At 40.8% G+C, this 16,106-nt stretch overlaps 1 protein-coding gene across 5 annotated transcripts in view; it reads left to right on the plus strand.

Moving 5' to 3' along the window:
- LOC134226298 (uncharacterized protein DDB_G0271670) overlaps window positions 1-15,489 on the plus strand; it is a 236,034-nt gene extending 220,545 nt beyond the window's left edge. For all 5 annotated transcript variants that reach the window (XM_062706981.1, XM_062706982.1, XM_062706980.1 and 2 more), the window contains one exon: window positions 9,576-15,489. In XM_062706981.1, coding sequence (XP_062562965.1) covers window positions 9,576-10,127 — 552 coding nt within the window. In that variant the 3' untranslated portion in view covers window positions 10,128-15,489. The remainder of the gene's footprint in view (window positions 1-9,575) is intronic.
- The last annotated feature ends 617 nt before the right edge of the window (window positions 15,490-16,106 follow it).

The following is a 16,106-nucleotide window of genomic DNA, read 5'->3' on the forward strand; positions in this document are numbered from 1 at the left end:
GGGTTGCTGTCCGGAAGTCTTGCAACATGCCCTGGCCATCGTACCCTTCCGGCTTTGGCTACCTTCAGGATACTAGGTTCGCGGTAGAGCTGGGCGAGCTCGTGGTTCATTCTTCGCCGCCACACACCGTCTTCTTGCACACCGCCAAAGATGATCCTAAGCACCCGTCTCTCGAATACTCCGAGTGCTTGCAAGTCCTCCTCGAGCATTGTCCATGTTTCATCTCCGTAGAGGACAACCGGTCTTATTAGCGTCTTGTACATGACACATTTGGTGCGGTGGCGAATCTTTTTTGACCGCAGTTTCTTCTGGAGCCCGTAGTAGGCCCGACTTCCACAGATGATGCGCCTTCGCATTTCACGACTAACATTGTTATCAGTCGTTAGCAAGGATCCGAGGTAGACGAATTCTCCGACCACCTCGAAGGTATCCCCGTCTATCGTAACACTGCTTCCCAGGCAAGCCCTGTCGCGCTCGGTTCCGCCCACAAGCATGTACTTTGTCTTTGACGCATTCACCACCAGTCCAACTTTTGTTGCTTTACGTTTCAGGCGGGTGTACAGTTCTGCCACCTTTGCAAATGTTCGACGGACAATGTCCATCCGCGAAACAAATAAATTGACTGGATCTGTTGAAAATCGTACCCCAGCTGTTACACCCGGCTCTCCGCATGACACCTTCTAGCGCAATGTTGAACAACAGGCACAAAAGTCCATCACCTTGTCTTAGTCCCCGGCGCGATTCGAACGAACTGGAGTGTTCGCCCGAAATCTTCACACAGTTTTGCACACCATCCACCGTTGATCAGTCTGGTAAGGTGTTCTCGTGCATAATTTTCCATAGCTCTACGCGGTCTATACTGTCATATGCCGCCTTGAAATTAACGAACAGATGGAGCGTTGGGACCTGGTTTTAACGGCATTTTTGAAGAATTTGCCGTACAGTAAAGATCTGGTCCGTTGCCGAGCGACCGTCAACGAAGCCGGCTTGATAACTTCCCACGAACTGATTCACTAATGGTGACAGATGACGGAAGATGATCTGAGATATCATTTTGTAGGCGGCATCAAGGATGGTGATCGCTCGAAAGTTCTCACACTCCAGTTTGGAGCCTTTCTTGTAAATGGGGCATATAACCCCTTCCCTTCGGTAGCTGTTCAGTTTCCCAGATTCTGACTATCAGTTTGGGCAGGCAAGTGGCTAGCTTTTCCGGGCCCATCTTGATGAGCTCAGCTCCGATACCATCCTTACCAGCTGCTTTATTGGTCTTTAGCTGTTGGATGGCATCCTTAACTTCCCTCAAGGCGGCTTCCATCGTCCGCTGAACTGACGTAGTCATCTCCTCCACTGCCTTGACTTTCACTGCCTGTGCTCTCAGCGTCATTCTAATGTTCCTCGTAGTGCTGCTTCCACCTTTCGATCACCATACGTTCGTCCGTCAAGATGCTCCCATCCTTATCCCGGCACATTTTGGCTCGCGGCACGAAGCCTTTTCGGGATGCGTTGAGCTTCTGATAGAACTTGCGTGTTTCTTGAGAACGGCACAGCTGTTCCATATCATCACACTCCGCTTCTTCCAGGCGGCGTTTCTTCTCCTGAAAAAGGCGGGTCTGCTGTCTCCGCTTCCTTCTATAACGATCCACGTTCTGCCGGGTACCTAGCTGCAGCGCGACCGCCCGCGCTGCGTCCTTCTCCTCCAGAATCTGTCTGTACTCTTCGTCGAACCAATCGTTCCATCGACTTCGTCCCATATACCCGACGTTGTTCTCCGCTGCGTCGTCAATGACTTCTTTGACTGTATTCCAGCAGTCCTCAAGAGGGGCCCCATCGAGCTCACCCTCTTCCGGCAACGCTGCCTCGAGATACTGCGCGTATGCAGTGGCGACATCAAGTTGCTTCAGTCGCTCTAGGTCGAACCGGGGCGGTCGTCGGTACCAAACATTGTAGATGACGAATAGTTTTGGGCGCCATTTCACCATCAATGCCGTCCATCAATCAGAACCTGGTCGATTTGTGATTCTGTCTGCAGTGGTGATCTCCAGGTGTACCGATACGGGAGGCTGTGTTGGAAGTAGGTGCTGCGAATGGCCATATTCTTGGAGGCGGCGATTTTGACGTCGTGGCTTGGGCAGCTGTCGTACTCACGTTCCAGCTTCGCGTAGAATGCGTCTTTATCATCATCAGTGCTTCCGGAGTGTGAGCTATGGACGATGATTATGCTGAAGTTGAAGAACCGGCCTTTGATCCTCAACCTGCACATTCTTTAATTGATCGGCCACCACTCGATCACGCGCCTTTGCATATCGCCCATCACTATGAAAGCTGTTCCCAGCTCGTGTGTGTTGCCGCAGCTCTGGTAGATGGTATGATTACCTCTGAACGTTCGCACCATTGATCCCTTCCAACAAACCTCCTGCAGCGCTACGATGCTGAATCCACGATCCTTGAGCATATCGGCGAGTATGCGTGTGCTCCCGATGAAGTTGAGAGATTTGCAATTCCACGAACCGAGTTTCCAATCGTTAGTCCTTTTTCGTCACTGTGGTCTTCGCCGATGGTTCCGGTCCGTACTCTATTGTTGATTGTTCGTTGCGTATGTTTTTTTTAAGGCTGGCTTGAAGGGCCTGACACCAAACCCCCTAAATTTCCGGAGGACCATTCCTCCTTATCCCCGGTGGACCATGGTGCATAGTTTCACTTAGAGTCCCTCGCTGGCACTCGGACGATGATCAGCCGCCCCTAACATGGAGAACAGACGCTGTTGTGAGCCGATCCTGACATGGAGAACAGACGCTCAGTAAGATTTGCACCTCCGGAGAGGAGCAAACCCCCCTTCCCTGTCAGCATACGACCATACTTCCCACCGGGGTTGGTTACCAAAGGTTGCTCGTATCCCGGCCAGCACCACGGGGAGGTAGGGATAGGAGTTGTTGGGTAAGAGGCTAAGGACCGTAAGATGGGGTCTATTTTATTCCTTCAGGTACGCGAAGTACCAATGGTACGCTTCACCAAGCATTTACCGTGCCATTTCGAAACATGTGCTGTGCATATGCACATCCAAGATATTTAACAAAAAAAACTTCGAAAATGCATGTTTTCGGATGAAATTATTAATAAATTTAGTAATTAGCTTAGGGGGCGCATATTGACCGCATCTCCCCTATAGGCCTGAGTGAAGGAAAAAATATTCAAATTAATGCTGTTCTGCTCGTACGGATCCCAGAATTCAGAATATATGTTGGGACCTGGGATGTGGTCCTTCTATCCGGAGTTATTCCCGAGTAGCACCCATGTTGTGTTTTTGTAACTCATATGCAACCGAATTAAGTTGCATATGAGTTGCTGCAACTAAATCAGTCTGAATCGTGCTGCTACGGTTCCGGCGAGTCACTGGGAAAATTTGACCACAACTTCCTTTTTTGGTGATATAAGTCCAACAAAATGTTTTTTTTTTGTTCCCCATATAGGGGAACTGTTCCGATCTCCATCTCACTGTACATATATCCATCTCATCGCTAAACAAAGAAATACGGCACCAAATTCGTCGCTTCTTTTTGTCAACATGCGTGCTCACTGCTGAAAAAAATCACAAAAATAGTAAACAAACCAAATTCCTTTCCATTGCTTTGTTTTTGATGGGATGGAAATAGGAGCTATGAGATGAAGTGGCGAACCGTTCCCCTACTTATACCATTTCGGTAGAGTTGTATACAGTCGCATCTCCACATTTTTATATTGAAGGGACCATCGAGATAGGGAGAGATCGAGGAATGGAAGGAAAATTGAGAAAATTGAGAATGACCGATTTTAATACCTCCGGAGGCTTCCTTAAGGGCCACTGAACTGACCCTGAACTGAACAGGTGTCACCTCGATTTTTGGTTCTGACATAATACCTATATACAAATCTACCGAAATGGTATGATTAGAGACGATAAAAATCAGAAGGGTTGTGTACAAGTCACGACCGCAAGGTACACGTTGGACAACGTAAGGATATTATTGTAACACAATACGTATTGTAGTTTATTATGGTGTTAACTAAAGTATTATTGCTTTGTTGGTTAAAATATGAGTATGGTTAAGTATCTGAGACACATTTTGATCAAACATGTTGTAGATTGTGGAATCTTGAGAGAAAATTTCACTGACACTGACGCCATCCAAGCGAACAAATACTTGTAGCACCTCCCAACGATGCGCGCTCGTGATTCTGCCACGGAAGACAACTTTCTGACGTCGTATTTTGAACAAATTCGTCTCGCCCAATCTTCCTTTGTATAGAATGTTGGCCATGAGAAGAACCGATTAATTTCTAATAATGCATCTTTCGAATCACTAACTGCTGTCGACGACGACCACAGGACCCACGCCATGGGCTGGAATAAAATCTGCTTCAGCAACTACGCCGGTTCTTGGATCGCTATCCGCTCTCTGTGACATTTCAAATGAAATGCCACGCGCGCGTTGGAAAGCAGTTTTCAATAAAGAAGGCCCATTAGTCCCGCCTCTTTGTAGATCGGTATGGGTACAAATATTTTGTAACCGTAACACTCACCAAAGGGGCATGGCTACAGGGTTAACTTTATTGATTACAAGAGAGCAGCTTTTCGCGCGCGAGAGCTTTTTCGTTCGAGATGCTGCGAAGAGCAGACCGTGTTCCCAACATCGGCATCGGCGGAATTCCTGCTGGAAATCGTCGTCGTCGTCGTAAGCATCAGCAGCGCTCAGATTAAATTTTCTTGTCTGAAGTACTAATGATCGGCTACCATGAAGCAGCTTTTAAGCCACAATTTGGGCCGAGATGATTTTTGATCAAAGTACAATTTAATCACTTGGAGATAGTAGAATCATAAGACTCGGCTAAAAATTCGCTTCCATAAAATTGTGATCCTTAAGAGAACTTAAGAATCATGTGTCCTGCTCGTGTACAGATGCAAAAACCACCGCCATCGATGCTAGGACCGCTACAAACGCCATCGTTCTGTGCGCTCTCCGTGACCGTGGATTATTGTACAGAAATGACACTCGAGCGCGAATCGTTGGCTTTTTTATACCTGAAAAACCCAGATTAATCCACCTGGCGGCGATGATGCCTTTCTCGTGCTTCATAAAATGTACTGAAAAATCACATAAGAAAGGTCAAAAAAGCACTTTAGGGGAATAGATCGCATATTTTCTATCATTTTGCATGTTTTTGCATTAATTACTATGCATTGCCACCATTCTAGAAAAAAAATCGATTTTGAAATTTTTTTTCCAAGGGGGGGACCCTTGGGAAAAAACAATGATTTTTCAATAATTCCGAAATGCAATGTCCGATCGGGCCAATTTTCAATAGCAAATAATGGGACCGCATTCCCCGTCGAATGCAACTTGTTGCGAGTAAATCGGGTAATGCTAAGTTCCAAAAAATGTGTCTACAAAATTTGTACACATACACACATACATACGCACATACAGACATCACCTCGATTCATCGAACTGAGTCGATCGGTATATAACACTATGGGTCTCCGGGCCTTCTATCAAAAGTTGTTTTTTGGAGTAGTCCTATAGCCTTTCGGTACAACTTTGTTGTACGAGAAAGGCAAAAATGAAACGGTAGGTCACAAGGCCCGTAACTTACATCATTCTGATGTCCGTATTGGGAATGCATGAACGAGATTGGTTGGTTCTGATCAACGTTCAAAATCTTACATGATTTCGTGACATTCACCAATTTTAGATTCTGATTTGACACCCAGTACCTTCGGGTAAGACGTTGTCCAACGTCAAAAGCGATATTTTGTCGGACTTATATCGCCAAAAAAGGAAGTTGTGGTCAAATTTACTGCATCTGACCCAGTGACCCAGTTAAGGAGTGCATTATAGACTTTTCTCCCCTATCTAAGATGGAATATTCCAGTAAGGCTTGCTAACGTTTAGCCATCTTTCTTTTGCACGCGCACATAAAGGATATGATTTTTAAAATCGAGAAACACTTCGGAAGCGTTTCCCGATGAAAGCAAGTCATATCCTTTCTGTGCGCGTGCAGGAGAAAGATGACTAAAAGTTAGCAAGCCTTATTGGAATATGGAATGTGTTAACGTTTGCTCAACAAGGTAAGTTGGCACAACTCGACAGCCAGGTACAGCACATGAATCTCGGAATCCTGGGACTGAGTGAAGTCCGTTGGCCAAATTTTGGAGAACATTTGCTGCCGTCGGGACAGGTATTGTTACATTCCGGTATTCGAGGGAAGAATTCCAACAAACATTGGAAGCTGAAAAAACTAGCTTGTTCAGCATAAATTGTTTGTTGAGACGCTCCCCCCACAGACGAGTTATTGTGCTTCCAGTTGAAAATCGAAGTGAGCTCTCGCGACGATTGAGTTTTTCCTTATTTCCTGATGTCACAACTGCCTCGCAACTAGTGTGCATCTATGCCACCGCCGTGCGCCACGATGCGCACTAGTCGCAACAAAGTTGCGACAAAAGGAAACGGGAAAAAACTCGATTGTCGCGAGAGCTCACTTCGGTTTTCAACTGGAAGTACAATAGTTTCCTGCTTAGCGCCCAAGCAGACGAAAATAGCTCAATAATATCAAATCATGATGAGATAGCATTATGAGATATGGACATGATTGATATTAGAGTTAAAAGATCAAAAGCATGGTTTCCAGAAGTCATTAGATAACGAGCAATGATGAAAGAGAGTCAAAAACTGCATGTATGCAGAGATGATAAGTGAGAGACTTTTCCCGGATTTTTTAGCAAGACTTTAACGGAAGAGTAATTTGAATTTCCCCAGAAAAATCTAATAAATTTCACTGAAGTAAAAGTCTGAACTTCGGTTTAAGACTCATGGATTTCACCAGAAAATTCCTGAGCAGGAAAATTCCCCGAAGTATTCTAAAAAATCCTTCAAAAAATGTTATATTTTTGCCATTTTCGTACAACAAAGTTGTACCGATAGGCTATAGAATTACTCCAAAAAGCAACTTTTGATAGAAGACCTGGAGACCCATAGTGTTATATACAAATTGACAAAGCTCGACGAAGTGAGATGATGTCTGTATGTGTGTGTGTACAAATTTTGTAGACACACTTTTTTTAGAATTTACCATTACTCAATTTGCTCGCAACAAGTAGCATTCGACGAGGATAGCAGTCCCATAGTTTACTAATGAAATTTTACCCGATCAAACATTGCATTTCGGATTTATTGAATTTATTTTGCCTTGTCCTTCAAATGGTTAAAAAAATTGTTTGACATCGAGACTATTATTTTCAGTTGCATTTTCATCAGAAATGAATGACGGTAATATGCACGGCAACAAAGCAAGACCATGCTGAGCGTTAAATTCCTGGACCGGTCTAGGAAATTTATGGGTTGGAAATTTTCTCCACTTCCCTGGGCATAAAAGTATCATCGTGTTAGCCTCATGATATACAAATGCAAAATGGTAACTTGGCTTATGACGGAAAATTTTCCGGAAAGGCCCCAGGATTTTTTTTCTAAATTTCGGAAGTTCTTTGGAATTTTTGAGAGGATTTTTACAAAATTTTCATTGCTTATTCTTTGATATTATCAATGAAAAATCTTCGGAATTTCCAAAGAAGTTGTTGAAAGAATTTTCATAGGATTTTTTTCACTTTCTAAGGAAATTGCTCAAAATTTCTAAGCGAAAATTAAAAAAAATCCTTGGAAACCATTCTTAAATTCCACGGAAAATTCGGTATTCATGGTAAAACACGGTATTCTCGGGAAGTAATTCTAAATTTTGTCGGAATTCACACGGAATTTTGACGTGAAAACTTTTGAAATTCAGAAGGACATTCTTGGGATTTCACAGATGATTATTGATTAATCAACAGGATATTGCATGCCATTAACAAGAAAAGTTTCGAAATTTCCATGGAGAGTTCTTTAGAGTATTAACGGGAAGTTTTAAAGGATATCAATCAATTCTACGAAATTCCCACGAAAAACTCCTCGGAATTTCAACTTGTTTTTTTTTTTCAAAATTCCAAAAAATCTTCGGTTTTCTACAATTTTGAACCGGCGTGGAGAATAATAGGTCAGACGCATGACAGATTTTAAATAGTGGCACGCCGATGCAAAAAGATCGGTGGCGGTGTCGTAATAAGAGGAATCAATTAATATGCGCCATTGAGTTTTCAAACATTGTAATCCATTACCAAACTTTCAAACCGCCTTATTTGCTTTTGTAAGCAAACAATCAAACGTGTAAGTGACGAATCTGATAGCACTTCCACGCACTCCAACACCATCAATAGGTAGCAAAATTTATCACATGCAAATGGATTTTGATGACCTTCATTAAGACGCCCTGCATTCAGTAGGCAGAAAAAGTCGCGATGCTCCAGATATTGCAGAATAGTTGATCCAACATTTGCGCATGGGGTCAGCTCAAAGTCAGTTCTGCTGAAATGTGATCGACCCCCGGAGCCTTGTTGGATTTCATGCTTCGGAAGGCTACTTCAATATCATGTACTGATGAAACTTCGGAGTTGATGCGGGTAATGCGTCGTCGAAATGTTGATTGAGCGTCGAAACTTGAACAAGTTGTTCGAGTTAATCAGTTGGGTCGATGAGTAACTGACCTCTCACGTCTTTCATCGGCATCCTCGAATTCATATCTTGTTCCATTCAGACATCGTGAGATACCATAGAGGAGGCGAATATCGTTAGTTGTTGCAGCTTTCTCCCCTTCGTCATCCAGGGAGTCCACCTACGCTCGCTTGTCCCATCTGCAGCAGCGTTCAACTTCCTTCTCTAGAGTCGAATACCGTTGACGGGACTCGTACTTGGCTGCTCTGGTTCTTGCCCGCTCTATCGCGGCCTTTGCTTTTCTACGCTCCTCAATTTTTCGCCAGGTTGCATCTGTAATTCATTCCTTTCGCTGAGTGCGCAGCTCACCCAGGCTGTTTTCGCTTGATTCAATAAAGGCATCCTTGATGGCTGTCCACTGCCATCACCTTCCGGATCTTTATCCACGATGGCATTCAGTTCACTGTAGAAGTTCTCCTTGTCCTGTAACTCGGCAACATCGGTCGGCGCAAAACATTGGATTATCGTGAGATTCTTTACCCGTGTTCTGAATCTGGCATTGAGTACCCGGGCAGAAGCAACAGAATAATTAACAGAATCACAAAACATGGCATGGACTGATATAAAAGATAAAGGAACAAGTAACAATATAAAATAATTACACCGTAATGTGCATAAACCACTTCCTTCGGTGGGGTTTGATCCCACGACCCCAGTACGCTAGACAGGTTCTTTCCGCACTAGGCTTCAAAGGACTTTCATCGCCCTCCAAAGCTTAGCCAAATTCTCAATATTTGGCGCGTGGTTCAAAACTTTTTAGAACCAACTCTTCCACACGTATTGTTTTGCGCAATTTCACATACTTTATCAGAAACTGCGCCCGATACATTTTCAATACCATTCACTAAGCAGTGCTCACCAATGTTTGTACTGCTGTTATAGCCTCGTAAACAGACTTACTTAGAACATTATCGATCTCGAAGGTTCAAATCAATATTAAACCGTTTTCCACCATTCCAGGTGTCCCCGCTCAAGTCGCTCCTCCGCGAGGATCTCAAACGGCGAATCTCAGCCCGGGCCACGAGCCGTGCCAACCGGAACGGGTTGCTTACCTCACCGAACCCGGCCAGCAGTCCGATACCGAACAGCTGCAACAACGCTACCTCCTCGCCGGCCCCGGAGTGTGGCACCTCGTCCAGCAGCTCCAGCAGCAGTAGCAGCAGCAGCAGTAGCAGTAGCAGCAGTGGCATCGGCACCAGCGTCAACGGTACCTCGAGCAGCAGCAGCTGTAGCATCAGCAACAGCGCTACGGCGGTCGCGGTGGCAACTACCTCAAACGGGACTATCACGTCCACGGGACCGGAAACCGACATGCTTCTCACCGGGGGACCCAAGTCCAAGCGGCACCTGCAGTGTCTGTTCTGCGGCATCGAGTTCCCCGACCAGACGCTGTACTTCCTCCACAAGGGCTGCCACAGCGAGAGCAACCCGTGGAAGTGCAACATCTGCGGCGAGCAGATGACCAATGTCTACGAGTTCAACTCCCATCTGCTCAGCAAGAGCCACCAATGATGTTAGGCGAGGGAAAGGGAAACATTTTGCTGGTAATGTTTCTCTTTTTCTGATCGCTTAACCCGTCAGAAACCAAACAGAAAATCCACGCAGAATCTAAGAACACACCCAAACTTCAAAGAATACACGAGTCCAACGGAGACAAAGCAAGCAAACAAACCAACAATAGGGTTTTTCTCTGTTTTTCTCATGGGTTCGGACTGAATCTCTTTTCTCCTCATCTGGAAGCGAAATCTTTTCGTGTGTACTAACTAGGTAGTCGAATCTTTTTCAGTTTCCTTAGCCAATTGCACAGTGGTGGACAGACTTAAGACAGGGATTAACACGGTGATGTAAATTTAGTCGTAACTGACTTTAAAGTGTTTGTAATCAAGAAAAAGATGATTCGCTTTATTATCCGGGATTGTATGCTTCTAACGTACTATGTTGCTTCTGAAACTTTTATTTATCAACTTTCTTTATTCTCCTATCTAAAATAACTTTCAAACTATCGAGGAGAAAAGCAAGAAATTATAAAATGCAAAAAACAGAGAGAAAAGTATATTTATTGTCCGTCCAATAGAGTTTAATTGCGCAAAACAATGGAGAAGAGAGCGTAGAAGCAAAATACACTCAACAAAAAAAAAACACACAAACACACAAATAGCCAAAGGTAGAAACGACAGTTTGAACAAAACAGCGAACGATAGCGAAGGAGTTGAGAAGGTTGCGTTAGCACGCGGAGGGTCGCGTCATCATGTCACCGGGAACAGTTTCCAAGCTTGTGCACCACATTTGGCTTTGCCTCCCTGTCGGCCATTCGGTCGTTGCCGAAGTGAGGACCGTGTGTGACAGAGAGCGCAGCCAACATTTAGTAGTAATAACCATGTGCGAATGAGATCAAAAGCCTAGGAAAAGAAAGATCGTATAGTTTTTTTAGAAAGAGGATATTTGACCAAACAGTAGGTTTACGTTTGAAAAAAAAAATGTTTAAAATATTCGAAAGAAAAATATTGAAATAGATAAATTCTAAAAGATTAATAGTAATACACACACACAGACAGACAAACCAACCACAGTAACACACAACACTGCAGCAATAGTGAATGGCCGGTAGGAAAGCAATACCAGCGGGCCAAAATGTGGACGACAACGAATAACTGGTTAACCGAAGAAGTAAAAAGTATGAAAGACATAAATATGAACGAATATAAGTTGCAATTAGGTATGAAAGTCAATTTAATAGGTTTATCATGACATTGTAGAAAAAGCTATTGGTTACTTAGTATTTGTTATCAAACGATTTTATTTTTGGAAAATTGCTTTTTTGCAAACTACAAATCTTTCTCGATTGCGTCTTAAATAAATTCGATCTCAGATCATCGATCTGGAGATGCAAGAGATCGTAATTTTTCTCTACAAATTCATTATTCAAATCGGAAGAGTCAATGTTAACCACGCTTCAATCTATAGATCTCATTATGAAGAAACACAATGCTGATATCTGCTAGTTGAACGCATTCTGTGACCGAGATTCTTCTCTTCACTTCCGTCACTGAGCTTCGAAATTATAGACCCTGTTCAAAATTACATTTTTTTTTAATTCCAAACCTAACTTCACTTCAAAGATTTTTTTTTATCTAATGGCTGGAGTCCGTTTTTCCTCACAATCAAAAACATGTTTTTTCAAAGCAAATGAGTCGATTTAGTCTTCCGAATCGTTACTTCTTCATCTGATCACTTCAGGGTTGTATTCACACGTAAAAGGGTTAATCTAAGTAACCAATCAGTTTTTTCGCTATATCATAAAAATATTTTGAAATAAAATTGTCTCGTAGACATTGGAAATGAGGACATCACCACCGCAAATCAATTTTCAACGTTTGGCCAGTATTTGTACCCCTGGAAACCGTTTCCATGACTATGACATACCGCGTGCGCGTCACTTTTCTGTTTATATATAGCTAGATTAAATACATAGTTTGTAAGTCTTTAGTTTTTCGCTTTTAATTTGCGTTTTTTTTTTGTATAAAACCCCTCGTTATAATTTCGAAGTGTTAAATTAAGTTGAGTCGAATACTGATGGTGCAACGATATAAATGGGAATTAAATATAGGTTAGAAAGGGTCGTCGACTGCAAAGTTGAACCACTTGACAACCATCCCTTAGAAAATGTTCATTAAGTTTGATAAAGTTTTGCCTTTTTTTCGTTCAGTTGTGTATAATATAGAGGTCGAAATTAATTTGCGTATGAAGTTTTTAGTTGAAACTGTTATATTTCCGTAGATTTTGTTTTGTTAGGTTGAAGTTTTCATCGGTTGTAAGAGTTTATTAGACAAAATGCGAAGTAAAGCGGAATGGAACTAATGAAACCATTACAAGGATATAGCTATATTTATACAATCTTGTTGTTGTTATTGAGAGGAATTATGGATTGACTATTGAATCTTAAATAGAATCAAGCTTATGGATAGAGGACAGTGCACAGGAGCAGAAGGGAAGTTATCTTCTTAAATCAGGTTAGGATTAATCGACAAAGCAAAAATTCTTTCACTACGTAGTTGTATGAATGGACAAAGACAGGAAAGAAATTGTACTTATTTTTTTCGGAAACCAATAGAAACCCAATAGTTCAAATAGAGGAAACAATATATCAGAAAGCACCACCACTAATGCCCACTGCATGATCCGAGTTGACTATAGAAGAAGCCTCACCAACACTTCCACATAAATGACTATTTGCTGGACCAAAAGTTGCTCATAATCACCGTTTCACTATACCAAAAACCTTAACAAAACAAATAGCCTAACTTAAGGATCCTATTTACTAAACAAAACTTTTAACTAAAGTCATTGAAACGGAACACAAACATTTGGAAGCAGTTTTAAGAAACTAGTTTTACCACACAACTATAAACAAACAAAAGTACACTGTCATTCGAAAAAAAATCGAACCCCCCTGCACAAATACTACGAAATTGATGGTCCTAAATCGCAGAGAAACAATGCAGAAACAAATGTTCAAAAAGCAAACAAAATTTTTATATTGATGTTTCTTTTACCTAAGGAGACGATTATCGAAGCAAGAATTTAGAAAATAATGCAATTTCATTCAATTTCGAAACCTCAAAAACTTATTCAAAATTCACTCTTAAAGCAAAATAATCAAAACAAATATTCAAAATTTTCATAGTAAGAATACGAATATAAAACATAACGTTTACTCTTTCTCTAAAAGCTTCTCAGCTATTATTGCATGGATCGTTCTTTGAACGAATAAAATGTCAAAAAATTCTACACTACGCAGTTTATGGACTATCAAAAAAGATACATTCGCAAAATTCACTCGGTAAAATTAAAATCTATTGGCATCTCTAATTAGAAAAGTGTGAGTATTTCTAACAAAGTTCTCTTAACGGACAAAAGTCACTGGCAGAAAGTGTAAATATTGTTATGGATCAAATTAATCTAAAATGACAGCAGCTAAATATTTTCCCATAAATTACAAAACACTTTTAGAATGACGTTACAAAGAACGGTGCCTTCCCTAAAATGGTTGAAACGGAGAGATGTCAGAGAAATGAGAGAGCGGACATAGCGAGGAAGCGTGCGAGAGAGTAAGATAGATTCAAACGAAAATCGAGTGAGGGTATCATCACCTGCTTCGCTTATCGGGTGTCTATACATATAAGATGTACACAAACACAAGCATAGAAAAAATCAGGAAACCAAAAAGAAAGCAAGCACGCAAGAGTCGGATGGAACCGGGTTCAAGACGTAAACCAAGAAAGATTGACAGGATAGAAATAGAAATAAAGAAGCAAACCAACACTAAATGCAGTTGAGAAGTTTGGCAAAAACAAACAAAGCAAGCATAAAACAGTAGTTAGACTCAAATATATTTTCAAATGAAAAAAAACGTTAAAACATAGTGCAACACACAGAAGAAGTAAATTTTTAAACAAAAAGGGAAAATAGTGAAATAAAATAGCTTACCTTAAAAAAACAAGAAAACCAACACTAAAAAGCAACAAGCCTTATAACTAGTGGAAATCGCAAGAGAAAGAGGGATGGCAAAAGAATCGAAAAAGCAGGTCAGAGACAAAGCAGACGGAAACCAAAACAAGCAACACAGTTTCAGAGCGAAGCTGAAAGATAAGATAATTACAACACAGAGTTAGATTTTTTACATTATCGTAGCATGCAAAGAGAACTTATAAAATTAAAAACAAACAGTAAGCGATTGTTAATATACAAAGAGAATAAAATAAACATATTGATCAAAACTGTAATTTTATCGACTTGCAAACTAACGTTTAAATTAAACCACAACCACAAGAAGAGAGAAATAGAGAAACAACGCAGTTGAGAGCAAGACAACAAAGAGATAACGGGAAATGTGTTAAATGAAGTAGTTTTAAGTCCGCAAACAAAACGCAAGTTAATGAACAAAACAGCAAACAAAATACACAGAGAGAAGAATTGCGATTTATTAAAACATTCCGTCTACATGTGATTTTTAGAACTATAGTTGGATTGAAACAAATCAACAACAACAAAAAACTACACTGCGACGAAATAGTAACGCAAGCACACAGTTATAATAGCAGTAAGAGTTTATTAGTAAAAATTAAAACCGTTTTTTTTTTTGTTGTGTCGGCGGTTCGTTATACATTGTATACATATAGGTTGTATTTTTTTGCGTATGCTGAAGTTATATTTTTCGCGAGAAATTATTTTTTCTTTAACCCAAAAAAGAAGATATTTTAAGTGCGTTCTAGCGATTAAGTGTTATCGAGTTAGTAGGATATGTGACTCCCAATTTGTTTTTCGATTTTTAACAGATGTGAGTTTCGTTCCGTACAGCCCTCCGTAGAAATAGCGAATTAGTAGAAACGAAGGAAATAAAAAATAACGATACAAGGGACGACAGTAAATGAAATCGATACCAAGCAAGTATGTACTTTCCCCAAGCAAGGCTCATTCGTTTGATCAAATTTGTTGACTCAAGTGGTGAGAGAAGAAGAAAAAAAAACTGCAACAAAAGCGCTCTTATTAATCTAAATTAGTTAGCAAAAGTATTAGTGGACGTTCTGATTTTTCTATATTCGTTTTTTGGATTTTCTTTTTCGGTTTATTTTTCGACAAAAATGTACGAAACTTTTTGATATTCTTCGTTTGTGTACTCATTCGGAATGCTATGAAAAAAAAACACATTACATGAACAAATTTTTCACGACCATCTTTTCGTGGTCGACTTATGATTAATCTAAATGCTAAGATAAGACAAAAAACACACACATTCAAAAACAAATCTATTTCAATTGATTCGAGAAAAATAAAACAAAATTAAAATAAGAAAAAAAAAACAGAAACAAAAAAATAAGGAAAAACAAAAAAGAACGAAAGAGCGAAAGTATGCGAATGGAACCCTGAGGAAAGATTACAAACAAAAAAATGCATACATATTACTACTATAAACGATGGTGATGGTTCAAATTATGAATTAAAACGAATTATTAAAAGAAACTCAAAATTTAAGAAAATTACAATTATATTGACTTATTAAATATTATATTAAAGATATTTTCAAAAATTCTAAATTACTGCAAACATCTTTTGATGGAAATGAAAGAAAATCCGCTGAACTCGGTGTGCATATGCAATGCATAGCATGTAAAATATTTTGATCCTTGGGTGGGTTTTGAAACAACGTCTGCAGCATGCTAGACAGGTGCTGTCCCTTCTTAGCTACAAATGATCTCCGTCGTCCTCCGCGACTTAACCTCCGCGATGGGCCCATGTTCCCTACACACACTTGGTCAAGCTCTCAATCCATGTGTTTCTAGAACCAAACTTTTGCACACATACAACAGGGGATGACATAAATAACTGGGACAGGCAAATATTGGGTATGATTAAATGTGTTATACCTATGTCAATTATCATCCGTCATTTGACCATTTGTAACCGTTCGCGAATTGTTCTCGAGGTTATTAA

This window comes from Armigeres subalbatus, chromosome 3 (genome assembly GCF_024139115.2).
Source record: "Armigeres subalbatus isolate Guangzhou_Male chromosome 3, GZ_Asu_2, whole genome shotgun sequence".
Classification (NCBI taxonomy): domain Eukaryota; kingdom Metazoa; phylum Arthropoda; class Insecta; order Diptera; family Culicidae; genus Armigeres; species Armigeres subalbatus.